The sequence below is a fragment of the Meriones unguiculatus genome, chromosome 8 (assembly GCF_030254825.1).
Source record: "Meriones unguiculatus strain TT.TT164.6M chromosome 8, Bangor_MerUng_6.1, whole genome shotgun sequence".
Lineage (NCBI taxonomy): Eukaryota > Metazoa > Chordata > Mammalia > Rodentia > Muridae > Meriones > Meriones unguiculatus.
In genome coordinates, this window is record NC_083356.1 from 49,924,879 (window position 1) to 49,945,229 (window position 20,351).

The 20,351-nt window shown below is 36.2% G+C and overlaps 1 protein-coding gene across 7 annotated transcripts in view; it reads left to right on the forward strand.

The window, feature by feature from the left end:
• Trps1 (transcriptional repressor GATA binding 1) overlaps positions 1-7,160 on the forward strand; it is a 240,359-nt gene extending 233,199 nt beyond the window's left edge. For all 7 annotated transcript variants that reach the window (XM_060389423.1, XM_060389422.1, XM_060389426.1 and 4 more), the window contains one exon: positions 564-7,160. In XM_060389423.1, the coding sequence (XP_060245406.1) occupies positions 564-1,625 (1,062 nt within the window). In that variant the 3' untranslated portion in view covers positions 1,626-7,160. The remainder of the gene's footprint in view (positions 1-563) is intronic.
• Positions 7,161-20,351: the final 13,191 nt, after the last annotated feature.

Sequence of the window (20,351 nt, forward strand, 5' to 3'; positions counted from 1 at the left end):
TACACATTTTTGGCCTTTTTAAACCCTAATTTCTCCTTAAAATGACAGTAGTAGACATCATCACGTTAGAGCTTTGATATGTGAACTGAAGCCAGAAGAGAACCACATGTTAGTACATAGTTTGTAGCGATACATGGTTTTTGTTTGTGTTGTTTTTCACTACTGTCAGTATTATCTACCAAATTACTTTGTTGACTAATTTTTACATAATTCAAGGGCTGAATGTATTTTAGAAAAATAATTTCTTCAGGTGGTTTTCCTCACTACTTTATCATCAGTGGTGAATGTCCACACATCTACTGAGTCTGAAAAAGGTGCTTTCAAGAAAATTAAAGGTTTCTGTCCTAAATCCCACCCCTTCAAAGATGGACATTGATTTAGGTTAAAACATTTCATTTTGGTTACTTTCTGTGAGCCTGCTTAGGGCAAAAAGAATAGATTTAGTAAGTCTATAGCATAAAGAGTGTCCTCGCTTTGAACTTTAGTGTAGTTTATAGTTGTGAGGAATTTTTAATGTATTTTTTAATATTTCTCTTTTCTTTATTGTGTGTGTTTCCCTACAGACTCCCAGGCCTTTAAACATCATTAAACAAAACAACGGTGAGCAGATTATTAGAAGACGAACAAGAAAGCGCCTTAACCCAGAGGCACTTCAGGCTGAGCAACTTAACAAACAGCAGAGGGGAAGTGGTGAGGAGCAGGTCAATGGAAGCCCTTTAGAGAGGAGGTCAGAAGATCACTTAAGTGAAAGTCATCAGAGAGAAATTCCACTTTCCAGCCTAAGTAAATACGAAGCCCAGGGTTCATTGACTAAAAGCCATTCTGCTCAGCAGCCAGTCCTGGTCAGCCAAACTCTGGATATTCACAAAAGGATGCAGCCTTTGCACATTCAGATAAAAAGTCCTCAGGAAAGTACTGGAGATCCAGGAAATAGTTCATCTGTATCTGAAGGGAAAGGAAGTTCTGAGAGAGGCAGTCCCATAGAAAAGTACATGAGACCTGCAAAACACCCCAACTATTCTCCACCAGGCAGCCCAATTGAAAAGTATCAGTACCCACTTTTTGGACTTCCTTTTGTACATAATGACTTCCAGAGTGAAGCTGATTGGCTGCGGTTCTGGAGTAAATATAAGCTCTCCGTTCCTGGGAATCCACACTACTTGAGTCATGTGCCTGGCTTACCAAATCCTTGCCAAAACTATGTGCCTTATCCCACCTTCAATCTGCCTCCTCATTTTTCAGCTGTTGGATCAGACAATGACATTCCTCTAGATTTGGCGATCAAGCATTCCAGACCTGGGCCAACTGCAAATGGTGCCTCCAAGGAGAAAACAAAGGCGCCACCAAATGTAAAAAATGAAGGTCCCTTGAATGTAGTTAAAACGGAGAGAGTTGACAGAAGCACTCAAGATGAACTTTCAACAAAATGTGTGCACTGTGGCATTGTCTTTCTGGATGAAGTGATGTATGCTTTGCATATGAGTTGCCATGGTGACAGTGGACCTTTCCAGTGCAGCATATGCCAGCATCTTTGCACGGACAAATATGACTTCACAACACATATCCAGAGGGGCCTGCATAGGAACAATGCACAAGCAGAAAAAAATGGAAAACCTAAAGAGTAAAACCTTAGCACTTAGCACAATTACATAGAAATAGGTTTTCTTGATGGGAATTCAATAGCTTGTAATGTCTTATGAAGACCTATTAAAAAAAAATACTTCATAGAGCCTGCCTTATCCAACATGAAATTCCCTTTTTTTAAAAATTTTTCTTTGTTTTGATGAGTAGGTTACCAAGATTTTAAAATGAAACATATGGTCTGTGAGAAAGAATGGAAATGATAAACAATTAAACAAACAAAACAAAAACCTATAGTCAAAACTATCTTGCCTAATGTATACTGGGGAATCTCTCTACAGAGGTCCACCAAATTATGGCTATTTTGTTTGTAAAGATACAAATGCTGTCTAGAATTTGAAAGAGTTTACATACTATCATATGAAAGCAGTATTAGGCTGGCTATTGTCGCATTCATTCAAAAACATGTAATAGGTTGCTTAAATTAAAAAAAAAAAAAAATCATGCAATTCCAGCCAGTTGAGGAGATACTGACTCTCCGGGATAATGGAAGGAAAATGGTGCCCTCTCTTTAATTAGTCTCCTCTCATTGACCATGTTTCAGTTGAGACCTCTAAATGTGAACTGTGGCTAGGCTTGTTGAGCGAGCAGTAAGAATCGTGACAGTTGGTGGCACAATGTTTTTGGCCAGCCCTGCCTGTACACACACATGCACCCTCTTTGATATTTTTGTCCTTTAGATGTCCCAGGATTTGGTAGTCATTTTGTTCGCAGTTTAGATTCATTTTGTTCAAATATATCCATTCTTAAAAACAGTGTCCTCAATGCTTATGTAGTAACTTTATTATTATTTTTTTTGCCAGATATTTCTTTCTTGTTTATGGTGAGCTGGTTTGAAATTTTTTAAGCCTCCTGTTGGTCACTGATCTCACTTGGCACATTGTGACTAAATCCCCCTCACTTCAAAAAAAAAATAGATGAATATAAATGTCAGGCCATGGCTTTAATTTGTCCAGAACACGTGGTATTTCTCCACAAGGTAACCTGCTGTATTTATTTATTATTATTATTTTTGGTTGAATATAATTTCCAAACTTTGTGGTCAGGCAGTATGCAAGGTTACGCTACAACAGACTGACAGTTGGTACATGTACCAGTCAATCCCTTCATTCGATTTATACAGGTTTAGTTAAGTAGCATTAAATAGGATTCTTAGGAGTATGTCTTCATAGTACTTTTAATACTTAAGGCTTTGTAAAAACTATCCGTGAAGGGAGGGCTCCTCAGCATAACTGCTCAGGGAAATAGGGCTAAATAATTGAACATTAAATAATTGGTTTAAGGTGCTGTTGGTCGAGCCTCAATGCTTGCTACAAGGATGTATGTACAAGGACTGACTTTAATAATTTGCATTATATTGTCCCAACCAGTAGTTTATTTTTTGCCACGGAGATGTAGAAGATATTACAAGCTACTGGATGCACTGTCAGATTAACTTATTTCATTAAAGAAGTTGGGAGAACAAATAGGAAAAAAAAAACTTATTTTTCTAGTAAATATTAATGTATTACATTTCAAATAATGGTGCCTGACATATTGAATAATTATTTTCTACAGTGTACGTATGCAACAAAGATATTCCATCATGCATTAGAGTCAGTTCTGGCTCTGCCTAGCTGTTTACATTTGCAAATGTAGCAAACAAGCAAACAAGGTAATGAAGCAACTATTTCTATTGCAGTAGGTATCTTTAGTGTGTATGTGTGTGTGCGTGTGTGTGTGTGTATGTTTGCATTAAGGTTGTAAACGGTAACATGAAACAAAGGAAGTTCTCAGTGTAATGGTGTGGAAAACAAGAAGGAAATGAAAATATTTTTATGCCTACTTAGGATACAAGGGTAGCACTATTCATTCCAAGTACTTTTTTTTTTTAATTTTAAGCTCTTAACTCCCATTGTTATGCTTAAGATGATAAATATATATCCTCTTTTTATTGCTTTGTCTATGTTTCAGATGAAACATTTCAGAAATTATTTTGATAAGTGTTGCTGGAATCTGCAGCACTGATGTTTTTATTGCATTCTGTAGTCGCATTTGCACTCCATTTTTACATTAATTCGCAGTTGCTTTGTATTGTTTTGTTTTGTTGGGTTTTGCTTCTTTTTCACAATGCAGGAGTCTCATTTCTTAGAGTTGGATGGCAGGTAGAGTTAACCAGTCTGTGACTGTTAGAGCGAATGAAGTTAAAAATACCTTTCTGATATTATGTTGTCATCATCTTCATTCTTGCAATTTTTTGTTTGTTTTCATGTTTTTAAAAAAAAAGGAAAAAAAGAAAAAAAAAAGAAGATCGAGAGAAAGAAAATCAGGACTAAGTCCTCTGCTTTGGTTTCATTGTTAAAGGACCCTATTCTGATCTCACCTGTCTGTGGCCTAGCTCTAATATTCACAAGAACTGAAATAAAGAGGTGGAATGAGGAGCTTTGACATTCAAATGACTTGATATAATTTATCTTTCTTTGGAATTTTGGTGGATACATCAGCATCTCAGAATATAGTGGTATATCTGAGAGGCGACAAAGATCTAAAAATGGAGATTTCCCAAACAACAATATTTAACTTTCTTAGTAAAAAGAATATTAAAATGCACTGTACTGATCCTCAAGGCTCATTATATATATGGACTGCCCAAATCAACAGCATACCAGAAATTTGGCCAACTTGGGCAATATTGCACATTACATCTTTGATATCCTTATGCAATTTCTTCAGTGTGTTAGACACAAGTAGATTTTTTCATTGTTGGCATGTATGCTTTTTGTTTTTCATTCCATTATTTTTTTTTTTTTTTGTGGTCAGACATAGTAGCAATGATTAGCATTGGAAAAATACATATCACTGTGCTTGGAATATTTATGGTCAGTCTACTTTCAGTAGATTGTTTTTGGATAGCATTGGCATGTTAGATCTTATTCCGTATTCCTTTATTATTAATTACTTTATTTTCATGTTTGTTTATGTTATGCATATTTTGGTAGAGAAAATTTGGGCCTTAAAAAGATGGATGTTTATAATAACACTAAAATACTCCTTATTTTTTGATGACCTAAAGTTTTGATTTCATGTTTCAAAATGTATTACAAAAATGACTTTTATTTTTAAAGACATTTAAATAGTTTTGTCTTAAATTGTGAAGGATTTTAAGTGAGCTATTTAGGTACTTAACCTTTTTGGAAGGACTTTCAAGATGATTTTGTAACTTTTCTCTCTTGGGAAAGTCTTCTGGATATACCGCCTAAAGCACTATGCCATTTCAAACCTGCAGGGCTGTTCAAACTTGTCAATTATAAATTGAGCTTTGCCTCCAACACTGGGCCCGAACCAGCTCAGGCACACTCTTCCTTTTTATACATCTTCATTCACCCCCACGAAAGTACTGTTGTTTGGGATATAAAACCATAAAGAGCCAGCCCACCTCAGAAGATTGTGGATTGAGAGAGACACTACATGACTCTAAGTACATGAGAAAGTGATGAAGCTCAGAGTTAACACATTCTCTGTGTTGTTTAAAGGACAAAGAGTTGCCCAGTTCTCTCTACACGACATATTGAGATGTTGGTTTTTGTTTTGTTTTTGTTTTTGTTTTTCTGTCTTGTTTTGTTTTGTTAAATCCACTTTTAAGATAGTGATGTTCTGTTCTAAACTGTTCTTTTTTAGTGAAGGTAGAGTTTAGGAAACAAGCATGGGGATTCTTTGCTAAGATAATGATGAGAAGAAGAAAACAGTGATTATCTTCAAGAGCTTTTTGTGGAAGCCTGTGGTAGCACATCCTGTTTATGATTGCACATGTGCACATAATCTATTATGATCTAATGCAAATACAGCTCCCAAAACATTAAATGTATATATATTTTAAATGCCTGGGGAAATGTTTTGTCATAATAAATTGAAGATGATCCATATTGCCATCAAAATAATTATTACCCTCTTGCCGTGTGGCTGCAAAACATCACAAAGTGACCTGTCTTGAGACTTGTGTACTGTCTGCCTGTTTAGTTAAAAAACATTAAGACCTTTTTGGAAGTGGGGACATCTACCATCTGGAGGCGGAATTGTGGAGTGAATATGCTAGTGGTCTGGTAGTCATACTGCATGCTGCCTCTAGGCCATATGCCAGCTTATTGCCCATAGTTGGGGTGAGTTACACTGACTTCGGGTTGAGGGCCACAAGAAAAAAAGTACTGCATGGCATCCTTGGTTATCTGGTAGGTGAAGGCTTTCTGACTTTGCTAGATAAGTAGAGTAAGGAACAGTACACCTTGAGTATGAAACTAAATGTACTAACCAAAGGTAGGTACTGTTAATTGTACCAGGCCACTGAGTATTAACTAACAGTGGTTAGAAGTGGAGAGCAGCATTCTCATAGATTTAGCCAATGGCAAGTGACTTAGATTCTTTGCAGAGTGCTTACTTTTGGTTGATTCTTGTAGTTCAGTGTATTCTCATATATTTCCAGTCACAGAGCAGCAGTTCCTAAAGCATTTCCACATATTCACTGTCATTGGGCCCTCTGGAGGATGCTAGGACAGAAATGTGCCAAGGCAGGGATGAAGAAAATGTGAAAATCAACAGTAATCCACACAAGGAAATAGATAAATGTATGCTCACGTGTTCTCTTGAAAAGTATGTTTCTCTTGAAGGAAAAGTTAGTGTGGTAAGCTTACACTGTCCTGCACCAGAGCAAAGCAAGAGTAACTACCATAAAACCACCACAAGTCCCAAAACTGGATCCTGGTTTTACCCTATTATTTCTTCAATACAATGACTGCAAAATATCACTCTTTCTTTCTGTGCCTCAGGTTCCTCAGCTGTAAAATGGAAAAGTATATTAATAATAATAATATTAATGTTAAAATAATAATGGTAATGTAGTACTTGTTTGTAAAGCACTTTGAGATCCTTGGTTGGAGGGCACCATAAAAGTGTCAAGTATTATTATGTGGCCAAGGGGTTATTTAAAACTCTGGTTCCCGAGGGCCAAGAAAGTTTGGCATCATTTTTATTAAAAATGAGCTGTAAATATCTTAACTAAAGAGCCTATAGTGTTGGCTATGAAGAGGCAAGACTATAACAAGGCTGATAAGACCATAGTTTTTTCTTAATGGCTACCAATAAGGCACGTGTCACAATAACAAATGCTGAATTTATTAGGGTATAATTTTTGACATTATTGATCTCGATCTCGGGGTTGGGGTGGGGTGGAAAACATCTCGAAATGCCAATGTAAAACTAACAGCAATATTCACCAGCAGAAAATGTCTTTCATACGGAACGATTTCATGTTGATAGGAAAAAGCATTCAATCTGTAGTCCTGATTTGAACATCAGACTGTGGGCATAATAGTTGTGTTCTTACAGCACATGGGGTTTCTTTTTCGTTTTATTTTGTTTTGTTTTCATAGCGCGTGTTCATTTCTACTCACAACATGTCCTTGCTGTACTTCTTATGCAAACAATCTTCAGGCGGCGAAGATGTCTGTTACAGCTAAACTTGAATAATAAAGTTTTACCACCAGTTATCCTTGATGGCTTTGGTATGGTTTATATGGATTTAATTTCATCCATGAAGCAATAGAAGCTACAGATCCTTGTAACATATCAACGGGATACAAACTTAAATAATAAAACTGAAACCAGGTCACTAAGATTTATTAAGCTGGATTAGTTCAACCTTTTTTTTTCCCCCACAAATCTTTATAGATAGATTTTCTACTTAAAAAAAATACTAGCTTTTAGGAAGATTAATAATACTCTTTTGTTTATTTCAAAAACTTACTGAGTATCAGACATTGAGTGTTGAGTACTGATCTGCAATAACTACCTTTCAGTATGTAAATACTCCTTTTTAAGAAATATAACTTTGATACTATTCAGTATATCCATGTGCGTGTGATGTGAAGATCCTGATAAATATCTTCAAATTAAATTAATGTTTTAAAAACAACATTTGCTTATAGTAGCATTAATCAGAGCAGTTTCCCTGAAGGACAATTTTGAAAGACAAAAGAGGCAGGTGAAATCCAGATAAGGAAAGGATGTGGGAAGACGCACCTACGTTTGTAACCAGAAGCAAAAATCACTGCAAAGCAGGTCATAAAATAAATAACTGACTGCTTCAGGAGATGTGCTTCAATAGTTCAAGAGTTTCAAAATAATTAGTGTCTACCTTCCTTGTGCAATCTTCATTGTTCATTCTGGTGGACCCAAATTAATGAACAAATTTTCATTTATCTTTTCTTTCTCCTTCATTCTCTCCCTTGTCTTTGTTTTGGAAACAAACATGGAGTCTCTTTGAGGGGCTTTCCGAAGGGTAATAAGTTTGGTTCACAGCTGTAGGCAGTGTTCTCTAGATAAGTGCAGGAACGGCACTTACTGTGATTTCTTTGCCTTATATGGAATTCAGAGAACATTTTTTCAGATAAAGTTGAAAGGACTTGGTTCTTATGAGGACTGTCAGAATCCCACTGAACAGAAACATGCAGCCATCAGCTCTTAAGCATTGTTTGATTGTAGGAAGTCAACATTGTCAGCCACTTGGTCACCTCTTATCTCCAGCCTCTCTGAGGACATGATGGAGTCTGAAACTCAGTCAGACACAGAAGGAGCGAAGAAAGAATAACAGGTGAGACTGGGACCTGTAGAGGACCTTTTTTTTTTTTTTTTTTTTTGTGGGTAAAGGAGCTTATTTTCCTGACTATAACATTGGCAAGGGAGAGTGCTAACATGTATTTCCAGATTTTCAGTTTTTAAGAAAAATAAAATTGGACAAAGGAAATTTTAGATGAAACCTCCTAATTTGTTTAAATATCAGTGGCAGAATGTAGTGACACATGCTTTAAAAAAAATACTTGAAGCCAAGGGGGGCTGGGGGAGAAACACACTGTGAGTACATTCCACCCTGATAGGTTGTGAGTGGGATTCCCTGAGCCTGAACCACGGTGAACTCTGATAACTGGCATGGAGGCAGTTAGACAAACGGTGAGACTAGCTGTGGCTCTTCCTATGTTTTGTCCAGGAACCCAATTTATCACAAGCTCCACCAAAACCCCAAAATACCAGTGGCTGCAAGCATCGGCCTGATTCCTCACCTAGAATGGTGGTGTGGGAAAAAATACACAGAAGACAAATAAATCCTGTTGCTGTTGTTTGAAGCATAGTGTAGATCACTTTATACTTTTGATCTACATCTTTTGTCTTATCTGTGTCTGGCACAGTTGTGTGAACAAATGTTTTCATATTCGAAAGGGTCAAAAGAAGATAAACTATTCATGCCCAAGAATGCCCAAGATGTCCTTGTGCCCTTTTATAATGAAGACACAAGTGGGGGAAACAAAGCCTAGCAGGAGATAGGACATTTTATGCTATAGTTTATCAGATAAGGAACTTAAAATGTTTTTATTTCTAAATGTAGTGAAATCAGATTTACAGTTTTGCCACAGCTTGGAGTATCTGTACTTAAAGATAATTGTCCATAATTGTAATAGTGTTTAAATAGGGTATGTTTTATAAAGCAACAACTAGTTCTCCTGATTTGCAGAAAATAAATAAATAAATAAATAAATAAATAAAATAAAATAAAACAATGTAAAACTTTTCTTCAGATAAGTAACAAAGAACAGGCTGGTGTAGATTTATACACACACACACATATAGTGATACAAACAAACACACACACACACACACCACAATAGAAGCTCCTAAAATTACTGTAATGCATAGAAGGTTTAATACAAAAACTTGCCCCAGTGGGCGGTGGTGGGGCTTGCCTCTGATCCCAGAATTTAGCAGGCAGAAAAGGCAGATGTTCTTTGAGGCCGGCCTGGTCTACAGTGCATGTTCCAGGACAGTCAGAGTTACACAGAGAAATCCTGCCTTGAAATAAACAAAGAAAACAAAACAATAAAGCAAAACAAAAAAAAACTAGCCCCCAAAATACTTATTTTAATGACTTAAAGTTATGTCTAATTCTCTTAACCATATTTTAAAATTAGTATTCACTTTGTTATACCAATAAAAAGATTACAGGATGTATAGCATGTTTATTTTATATTAATATACATTATTAAATATGTACTGCAAAAATACAAGTTTGTATTGTTTTTCTTATGGTTGTGAGTGAGGACTTTTTTGGGGGGGGGGTGTAGTTTTCTGTGTGATGAGCCCTGACTATGAATTCAGAACTATAAAAGGGCAGTAGATCACAAACATGCACACACACTCATTGTTAACATGTGGTGCATCTTAAATGCTTCCATAAAGGAGTAATTAGGCTTAAAGATTATGTGCTACAAATATTCATTTAGATGTTCTGAAGCTTCAAGTGTTACGTTTGTGTTCACCATACCTTTTCATATTTCTGAACAAAAAATATCCTCCTCATTCTTATAATAAGATTTGATTAAAACTTTGGAAATTATATGACTGCTATGCCTTGTTTAATGAAAAGTCATCATATTAAATAGGAAGGTTTTGGTGCTATTTAACAGTCACAATAATCCACAAGGAGCCCCAAAACACAGTGCCTCACCTCCTATACCTGATTAAGTGCATACAAAACTTGAAGTTGTAAAGTTAATTTTAAAAAAAAATTGACACAAGTTTGAGAATAAAATTGTCTTAGATTTTCAGGTCACGCTTTTAAAAAAATATTATACCTCTAGTATGAGAGCAAGTATTAAATTATGGAAAGATTCAATGTACTTGACACATGTTTTCCATGATTGTAAAACACAATCATATTGGGTATTGTTCCCCTATTGCCCAATAAAGGCAAACGAGCTTTTGCTGTTCTCAAACACAGTGGAAACTCTCGTTTTCTCCTTTTTTATGATTTGGTGCCAGCTGCTCCTGATTTTCATGACAGTCTCATATTTTAAAAACTGCATGTAAGCTTTACCTTTAATTATTGTCCACAAGAAAAGCATAGGGTTTGTGTGTCAAGTGCTGTCTTTGGGCCAGCTCATTCCCTTTTAAACACCTCACTCACAGTATAGGGTTCAGAAGGAAATGGGTTGTCATTTGGTTTTGAAGGCATTAGATTCTTGTTAACGGAGTGTTTCAGGGAGGGCATGTGAAATATTTTCAATTAAAACATGTCGTAGGTATAACTTCCAAGAGTACACCATTTAGTACAAATCAGTGACCGGAGGAGACTTACAAACTGTAAACTAAGTTTAAAACGGACGATTTCATTCTAACCAAGGCAACTCCATCATGTGTGCTTCCTTATATACACATTTGAGCTGAAGACTATAAGCCACTGAAACTTAACCTCCTTTGACCTTGCTGTCTAAAATAAGTTAACCTCAAATGCAAACGCTAAAATATTTTACAATTCACAAGAAATGTGCTTTTCAAAACAAACGCTCTGTCAAACTAAATTATAGCATCTCATTATAACAAAAATGTATCCACCCAAGGAATAAGGGCTGTTGTACACAGTATTGCTCAGTACAGTTTCATAAAATACTATCCATTAAAGTTAGAGTAACTAAATTAAAGTCAGCATGGAATCAATACTAAGATATTGGAATATGGATTTTTTTCTGTTCTATGGAGGGACAAAAAAAAACAAGAAATGGCAAAGCTACAATCTTAAGTTGATTTAATTTAATTTCTTATTTTTATTGTTTATAGTAATCATGGGTTATTTACTTTGTATCCCAACCATAGCCCCCTCTCTCATTCCCTCTCAATCCCAACCTCCCTCCCTCATCTCCTTCCTGGCCCTTTTCAAGTCCACTGATAGGGGAGGTCCTCCTCCCCTTTCATCTGAGCCTAGCTTATCAGGTATCTTCAGGACTGGCTGCAATGTCCTCCTCTGTGGCCTAACAAGGCTGCTCCTCCCTCGGGGAGAAGGGGGGCGGTCAAAAAGCCAGCCATTGAGTTCATGTCAGAAATAGTCCCTCTTTCCCTTACTAGAGAACCCGCTTGGAAACTGAGCTACCATGGGCTATATCCAAGCAGAGGTTCTAGGCTATATCCATACATGGTCCTTGGTTGAAGAAACAGTCTCATAAAAGACCCCTGTGCCCAGATATATAATTTAATTTCTAAACTGAAGCTAGACCTCATGGTTTCATTTGTATGTTCCACAATTCTGAGCACTACAAATTAATGCTTACAAACTAATCAGCCAGGAGAGAGGTGGTTCAATTTCCTGTTTTCATCTTACCTTTCTCTTTTATAAAATGCCTTTTTATACACTATTATTAGAAACTAATACATGGTAAGATTTTGCATTTAATCAAGTAAGTTTATATGCTTTTATTTTTTTACTAAATATGCAGAATTTACAACAAATGATGCCATCTACATCCTGATACAATTACGCTAGATATCTAAGGCTGAAAGACCATAGCTCACATTCAGACTCGAGTTTTAGGCCTTCCAATAGTTTCCACATTGATGATCAAATCAACTTAAACCCAGCCATAGACGTCTCTACATATTGTGTTGTCTATTCATGATTTATTTTATATGGAGTTCTCATGAATCATGTACTATTATAATGATCTTGGTATAGTGGGCTTAGTGAACTTAGTCTTTCACCTAACAAAACCAATCACCTAAAAAAAAATTAAAGTTAGATCATTTACTTAGATACAACACACTTAATAGTCTAGTAAGCAATAATAAACATTGTGTTTTAGTTATTATCCTTCTATATCAATAATGTACTTTTTCACTTCTTTTAGGCAACTACATTTGTAACATATAAGTGACCTACCTTCTTAGAGATATGAATGGTCATTACATTCTCTGAGCATACTGTGTGACTCTTAACGTAAAATAAATCTTAGATCTAGTTAAACAGGACACTAAAAGTCAAACAGTTTTCATTTTTGTTGCATTTTATATTTGGTTATTGTTTCTTAATAAAAATGTAGTATCAAAGATTAATGGAAAACAAATGTTAAAGTGTTTATTTTTTCCACAGTACATACATTCTGAAAATGAAAGTTACTTTTGTCAGTCGTGTTATGAGTTACCGTTATATAAAACAGCACCAATGTACTTTTTTCACAAAACACAATGAATCATTTTTATTTTCCAGACTTACAATTTAAATCAAACTCACCGCAATATAAATATCAGAAAACTCAAGGAAGAGTCCTACTTCCGGTTTGTACTGAGTAAGAAATGCCACAATAAGGAGAAACATAAAGAATAACAACTGGAGTACACAAAGTATATTTACAAGAAAACATAAACATATTGTTATTTTTTATAAATTTTTTTAATTTTATTTTTCTCATTAGTTACATTTTGTTAATTCTGTATCCCAGCTGTATCCCTCATTCCCTCCCCAATCCCATCCTCCCTCCCTCATCTCCTCCCTGCCCTTTCCAAGTCCACTGATAGGGGAGGACCTCCTATTTTTAAATTTGAAAATGATTGATGACTTATGAAAGTCTCTAAAACTCAGGCAAACGCTTTTTCAGTTCCACTCAGATTTTATGAATCATTATAGCTTCCTTTTCCATATAGCATGGAGAAGCAGATCAAAAAGTCCCAGCAGGTAGAAAATCTTCAAGATTCCTGTTAAGGGAAGTATAAAAAAAATCAAGTCTCTACTCATCAGTATGTCTATCTGTCTTTACACGTCCACTTGCTGGATTGGTTTTTAAGCTCCAGACAGAAGATACCAATGTTAACTGCAGACACATTCATTCCTCAGCTACCTGCTTCCAGTTCAAAGAACATTTATTTAGCTGTCGGAAGAGGGCATGTGTGGAACAGAATGCAAAAAGTGTACTGAAGCAAATTCCTGACACTAGATCAGGAAATATACATCTTGCTTTATTCTTTGTTTTAAGTTTCTTACATCATGCTCCCTTGTAATAGAGATTCCTTTAATACTTTTTGAGTCAAAATATTATTTGGTAATAACCTCCAAAAGTTCTACTGGGGTATAAAATGTTTTAAGAAACAAACATCAGAACAGAAAACAAAACAAAACCTGGAAGAAACATTTGAGAATTCTTTTAGGTTACAGTTCTTTAGAATTCTTTCTGTTTTCAATGTTTACTGTCCACTGAAGCCATTTTAAATATATTAGCTACCACATATTTATTGAGTAGATCATGGAGACCAAATGGACAGAGTCTGGTACAAAAATAACATGTCCATGGGGAAAAGTACCACCAAACTCAAGTTTGCTCACTATTTACTGCTTGTAGGACTCCCCAAATTTGTTTGCTCAAATTCTAGTCTGCAAGATGGATGTTTTAGAATATGGAATCATTAGGACATACTTGGGTACCAGAGTTGAACCCGCAAATGGGATCAGTTAGTTTATAAAAAGATCTTGGAGATACTATTCTGTGTCCTACAGTGTGATGACACAGAACAATAGGTACCTATGAGCCGTGGAGTTGGTCCTAATCAGACCCTGAATTTGTCGGTGGCTCTGTATTTAACACCCTGCCCTCCAGAAGGCTGAGCACTGAGATTTGTTCTTTATAAGATGGTTTGAGGTATGTTCTTACAGCAATACAAAAACATGGGCTGAAGGGTTACTTTAGAATCAATAAATGTCCAGGAATAGGAATAATTATTAAACAGAGGTCCTATGACATATTCTCATGGTTTGGATGTAGACAATAGATGAAAATTTGGGGTAAATTTCCACCTTCATTAAATGGCATTTTTTGTCACTTTTCCATGATCATTTCATACTACTTCCATTCAAAGTTTATTGATCACTTATGTTTTGAGTACTATAAATCTTCCCTTGCAACACAGCGTACCCATAGATAACAACCTCATGATAAAAATGTAGGCGCAATGCTACTATCACCTTCTCTACCAACCTTACCTCCAATCTTTGTACAAGCCCTGCTAATTTTACCCCATTTAACCTACGTAAGCTACAAATCACTATTATCCTTCCGAGTGCCTGCCCTAGCTGTGGCATCTCCCTTTAAGGACGTGCCCTAACATCCAAATACAGCCTCCTACTTGCATATCATTTCCAGACAATTAATACAACCTCATTACTTACCTACATTAAGACTTTTGTACTGCCTGGTCAGTTTATAGAATGGAATGGAAGTGGTTTGCGCTGTAAAACTTCCAGTGGTTATCCCCATAGTCCTTCATGGCTTCTTATTCCTTGGTTAAAAACTAAACTGTCTCTAATCTGACAAACATATGTCCTTTCTCTTCCTTTTGCCTTTATTTTGAATGTTTGCCCTTCCCACATTTATTTGCCTATCTGTTTAATCACTGAGCCATCAAGACTCCTATCTGAAATTAACCCTGAATGAGTTCCTTGAACAGGGCCCTGAAATTCCCCTCCTGTGGCTTTCTGGATTATGTTTATCTTGTTGTTCACATCATTTGGAAATAGCCCGCCTTCGAACACGAATCACTTGTGAAATGTGGAGTAAGACTACACTGTTCCTTCTCTTTCTTTCCATACCTTCTTCCAATCCTATTCCCTTCTTCCGTACTTTCCTGTTTCCTTCCCTCTCCTTGCCTCTTCACACTTCCCCTTCCTCTCTTCTTTGTCCTTCCTTCACTTTCCTTTACTTCTTTTCTCTTATTTAAATTGAAGAAATATAAGAACATAATTGCTAGTGTATCAGACAACATATCTCTCATCCCTTCCTGGAAGGACTTCTCTGACACTTTGCTCTCCATACAATTTAAGTACACTCACCATGTTAACATCCCTTCTTATCCTTTGATTTTGTTGAAAAGCTCAGTATTTTGATCACAAAACATATATTCATGTGAATTATTGCTAGGAGCGTTAAAAAGTCATTGAAAAAATGCATTTGTTTTTTTTTTAATTTCTTAAGTAATTTACTTTGGAAAACATACTAAAGTCACTTTACATTATAATAATAAGTCCCTGGCTCTGTATCCAGCTGAGGCATGGTTCTCTCCACAGACCTTTTAAACCACTGTAAAAAACTGATTACATTTCATTTGATCTCAGGTTTACAGAATCAGAGTATTCATGTATTTCTGGATATTATTGGTAGTTTTATGAGAGAAGAAAGGAAAGGCTGTGAATAATTTTTAAACTTCAACCTTAATTTCAATATTTTTAAATTTATCTGACAGGGTAATTATCCAGAAATTGTCTTAACTAAATGATTTGTGAAACTGTGATTGTCCCATTAAAATGACAGAGTACTCAATCAGGAGAGAAAAATGGTTCTCTGAGGTTTGGCCCTATTAAACAGGTTCTTTATATTATTACTGAGTTCACAATTTGAACGTACACAGCTGTGTGTGTGAAAATGTGTTTCTGGCTGAAGATTCCTAACACCAGTGCTGAGCACAGTAGCAGAGTGCTGGGACTCCAGTTTCTGGAGCAGACTAAATAGACTCACCTCTGTTGCTTACTAGTGGGTGATAATGGTTCAGTTGCCCACATTTGATCCCAGTTTCCTCATATTTAAATGAGTCAGATAATTTGACCCATTTTGCAGATTTTCATGAAGACATGTTAAATGCCTTCCAGTGCTAACTGTATAAAGCAATAGGGAACTTTCCTTGCTAACACTGTATGCTCATTCAGAGCTCCCAGAGGCCCAGGTGTATACTCTTGTGTGAGGACTTAGGCACTGTTGTCACCACCTAGAATATTGCCAGTCACCATGAGTTGTGGTTGAAATGAAGAACGGTAAAAGCTTTTATGTTGAAGCTTTGATCTCATCCTTTTACATTATTGAGTAGTGGCTGGAAAATAAGGATGATAACTTTATTGGTGGATTAATTCATTCATGAATTTATGGTGAATGGGTTATTATAAGGTAGAGCCTCACTGGAGAAAGCAGGTTGTATAAGACACAACTTTAAAGCCGCTCTCTGTATCTCTTACTCTCTGTCTTACTCTCTTACTCTGTGTGTGTGTGTGTGTGTGTGTGTGTGTATCTGTCTGTCTCTGTTGTTCACGAAGTGAAAACACTTTCCACACTTAAAACATATTTTTACTTACCACAGGCTTAGAAAGCACAGAGCCAAGGGACCGTAAGGGAAACTTCTGAGAGCATGAGCTTGTGACATTTTCCCACCCCTGCTGTTGTTCTGTCTGTCAGATATTTTGCACCTGTGACCACTTCAGAGGAGAAAGAGAACTGTACCATCTCTCTTTAGTACAAGTCCTTACTTAGCATTGACTGTATCATTAACACTCACAAATCACTGTTCAGATGGTTGTCCAAGGTCAGGAGATGCAGTTCTAGGAAGTCAAAAAGTACACTGATTAGAAATGTGATATTGCAAGGGTGTAGTAGTTGCTGTAATAATTATACCCATCACCTATGATAGTGATTTTAGAGAAATGACTTGGTACAGGGCATGTAGTAGTGTGTCATTAGCATTTAAGGAGGTAAACATGATAAGGATATCAAATAATTCCAATTTCATGTCAAGATAAAAAGTTTTGGGACTCTAAATTTGCTAAGGCCAACTGATCTGAGAAGGGAAGGGTAACAGTAAGTATGATAGATGGTATTTGTGTGTTGTAATTTCTTCTTGCAAAATAATAGCCATTTATTTGTTCATTTGTACATTCAATAACTATTTGTTGAGGATTTTTCCTATATAGAAAACTGTACAATCCACAGAAAATAGAATGTATTTTTAAAGATGCCTGCTGACTTTATGGATAATTTAATGATGTTAGGTATGATGTCTATCAATTGCCACTTATTGGGATAAATAACACAGAAGGGTGATGAGATTGATGATAAATATTGGAGTATTTTATAAATCCTTAAGTACATCACCTAAATACTCATCCATCATGTAGGGAGTAGGGTGAAAATCAGTGACTCTTATGACCTAAGCTGAGGTGATGCACAAGCAATACAAATATGTCTGGGGTACATCATATTTCACTAGATAAACATAACTGATTAAAAGGATACATAGTATGAAAGGAGATTTATTATACCAGTATCTTAGTTAGGGTTACTATTCCTGTGATGAAATACCATAAACAAAAGCAACTGGAGAGAGGAGTTTATTTGGCTTCCACATTACTGTTCATCATTGAAGGAAGTCAGGACAGGAATTCAAAAGGGGCAGTAACCTGGATGCAGGAGGCAGGAGCTATTGCAGAAGCCATGGAGGAGAGCTGCTTCCTGGATTGCTCAGCCTGCTTGCTTTGAGATTCCAGGACCACCAAATCAAACATGGTAACACCTACAATGGTCTGGCCCCTCCCACACAACCACCAACTCCCAGAAAGAAGGAAGGAAGGAAGGAAGGAAGGAAGGAAGGAAAAAAGAAAGGAAGGAAAGAAAGAAAAATAATAAAGGAAAAGCCCCCACAGGCTTTTCCACAGCTCCATCTTAAGGAGGGATTGAGGTTGCCTCCTCTTAGATGACTGTAGCTTGTGTCAGGTTGACATAAAAGCACAGCTGGCTTCTATGATAGGAGCTGGATAGCCCATAATTGGCTTTCTGCATGCTGGAGATCCTGGTATCTGGCTTAAACTATGAGACTGGATGCCCCATATGTTCCATATTGGTCATAGGCCAGGAAGACTTCTGGAGAGATATGGTCCTTATTCTATTTTGGAAGGCTAAGAAGCTTTGGTTTTGTTTCAGCAAAGAATTATGGGAGTATCAGTGACAATAGGATAGATGTGATACTGTTCTCCTCCTGACTTCTTTATATCCTGGTGGCCACTCTCAGTTAATTCTTATTGGAAATGTCCTCATAAACATGCCAAGAATCGTGTCATCCTTGGTTTTAGATCCAATCAAGATCTCAATCAATAAGCATAATGTCTTCTTCAGAGAACTTATAGTCTTCAAGTTTTTTGAATAAAAATCATGTTAATAATTTGCAACAAACTTTGTAATTCATGTACATCAAGTACCCACTTCAAGTGTCTATTTGATATGGGAGAAATTAAATGGTTTCTAGAAGAGTATCAAATCAGATTGGACAAATCATTAAGTGTTAGCTAAAGAAAACACTAAAACAAAACAAGAACAAAATCAACAAAAACTTGAACTGACCAACCAAAAGCTTCAGCAAAAATTGTTACTGAATCGTATTTACATTTTATAACAATGAATGGGACTTAAGAGAGGGAGGAATCCAACTGAGAATCTGCTGTAATCAAAACTAAGTGAGATTTATTTCAGGAATACAAGGGTGAGTCAATACACAAAAACAAACCAATGTAATGCACTAGGGCAACAGAATATAGGTCAAGAACTGCATGAATTATAGATAGGAAAATAGCATTTGACAAGATTTATCATCACTTAAGAATAAAAATACTCAGCAAACTGGGAAAAAGAAGCAGCAATCTCATGATGGACGTCTAGGAGAAACCCACTGCTACCATAATACTTAATGTTTCTTCAGTATATTTTCTCTTCCCTCTCTTTCTCCAGCTCTTCCTTTATTCCTGTTCCCTCTTTGTCTCTCGGTATCTCTCTCTCTCTCTTTCTTTCTCTTTCTCTCTCACTGCTGGAATCAGACCTCTTCAAGATGATTGTATATGAAAAGTCCATACAGACCATGATAGCACGTCATTACTATTCTCCCAATCTCAGCATCTCCCAACCAATATTAATCTTAATTCATTTCACCAGCCAGACCGACAGTCATTCATTCCATGCTCTTCATTCAACTTCAGCCTATGGATACAGTAGTGAAAAAGAAAGACACAATTCCAGACTTTAAGGAGTTTCTATTCTACTGAACAAATCAGAGAAACATATAGTAGTCAAGTAATTTCAAACTGACACACAGCCCAGTAAAGAAAGAAGAGAGATGATAGGAAAGCAAAGCTGTTTAACTTTATAACCATAATCCACTGATGGAACACAAGGTAATGGAATAGCGGAACCTAATTAAATGTTTATATCTAGTTTCCAACTTTCAAGTTAAATTATACAAAAAATAAAATCCGGAAATCCAGAAAAGCAAGGGTACTGCTAAGATAAACTAACTTGCCTGATGTCTTCCAAAAGTGACTGTCATTGATTATAAAAGGTTAAATAACTGCCTTATTGCTGCCCCAAAATACCTGGCAAAAGAAAACTAAGGAATAAAGGGTTTATTCTGCATCACTGTTGAAGGGTACAGAGCATCACAGTGGGCAAGTCATGCCAGTAGGAGGTTGAAGCAGCCTTATCTGCAGTCAGAAAACAGACAGAGATGCATGTTGCTGTCCAGTTTACTTTCTCTATTGTATTCATTCAAGGATCCCTAGATCATGAAATGGTGCTGCCGACATTTAGAAGGGTTTCTAATTCAATTAATTAAACTAATCTGTAGAATCCTTCACAGATATGGCAGAGGTTTGTTTCCACAGTGATTTTAAATATTATCAAGTTAACAACTGATTTTATTATCAACAAGATGCTAGAAAAGAAGGACAGGTGAGAGTATGGAGAAGGAGAGAGAAGAGATGAGCTAAGTTCTTACTTGGTATTTACTTAAATAACAAAATAATTATATGGCTATTTTTAGCATTTTTATTATTAATTGCAAATATTTGGAAGCAAACAAGATTCCCTTCTTTAGCATGAAGATGAATTCTTTTACCTCCAGACAATGGAATATTGTTTCTAAAAAGATATTATACTACTGAAAATGGGTTGTCCTGACATGAGAGTATATGGAGGAAGCTTCAATTCTTATACTAAATTTAAAAAAAAAAAAAACAAACCAACAACCTGTGCTTCCAAAGCTACATCTCACATGATCCCAACTATAAGACA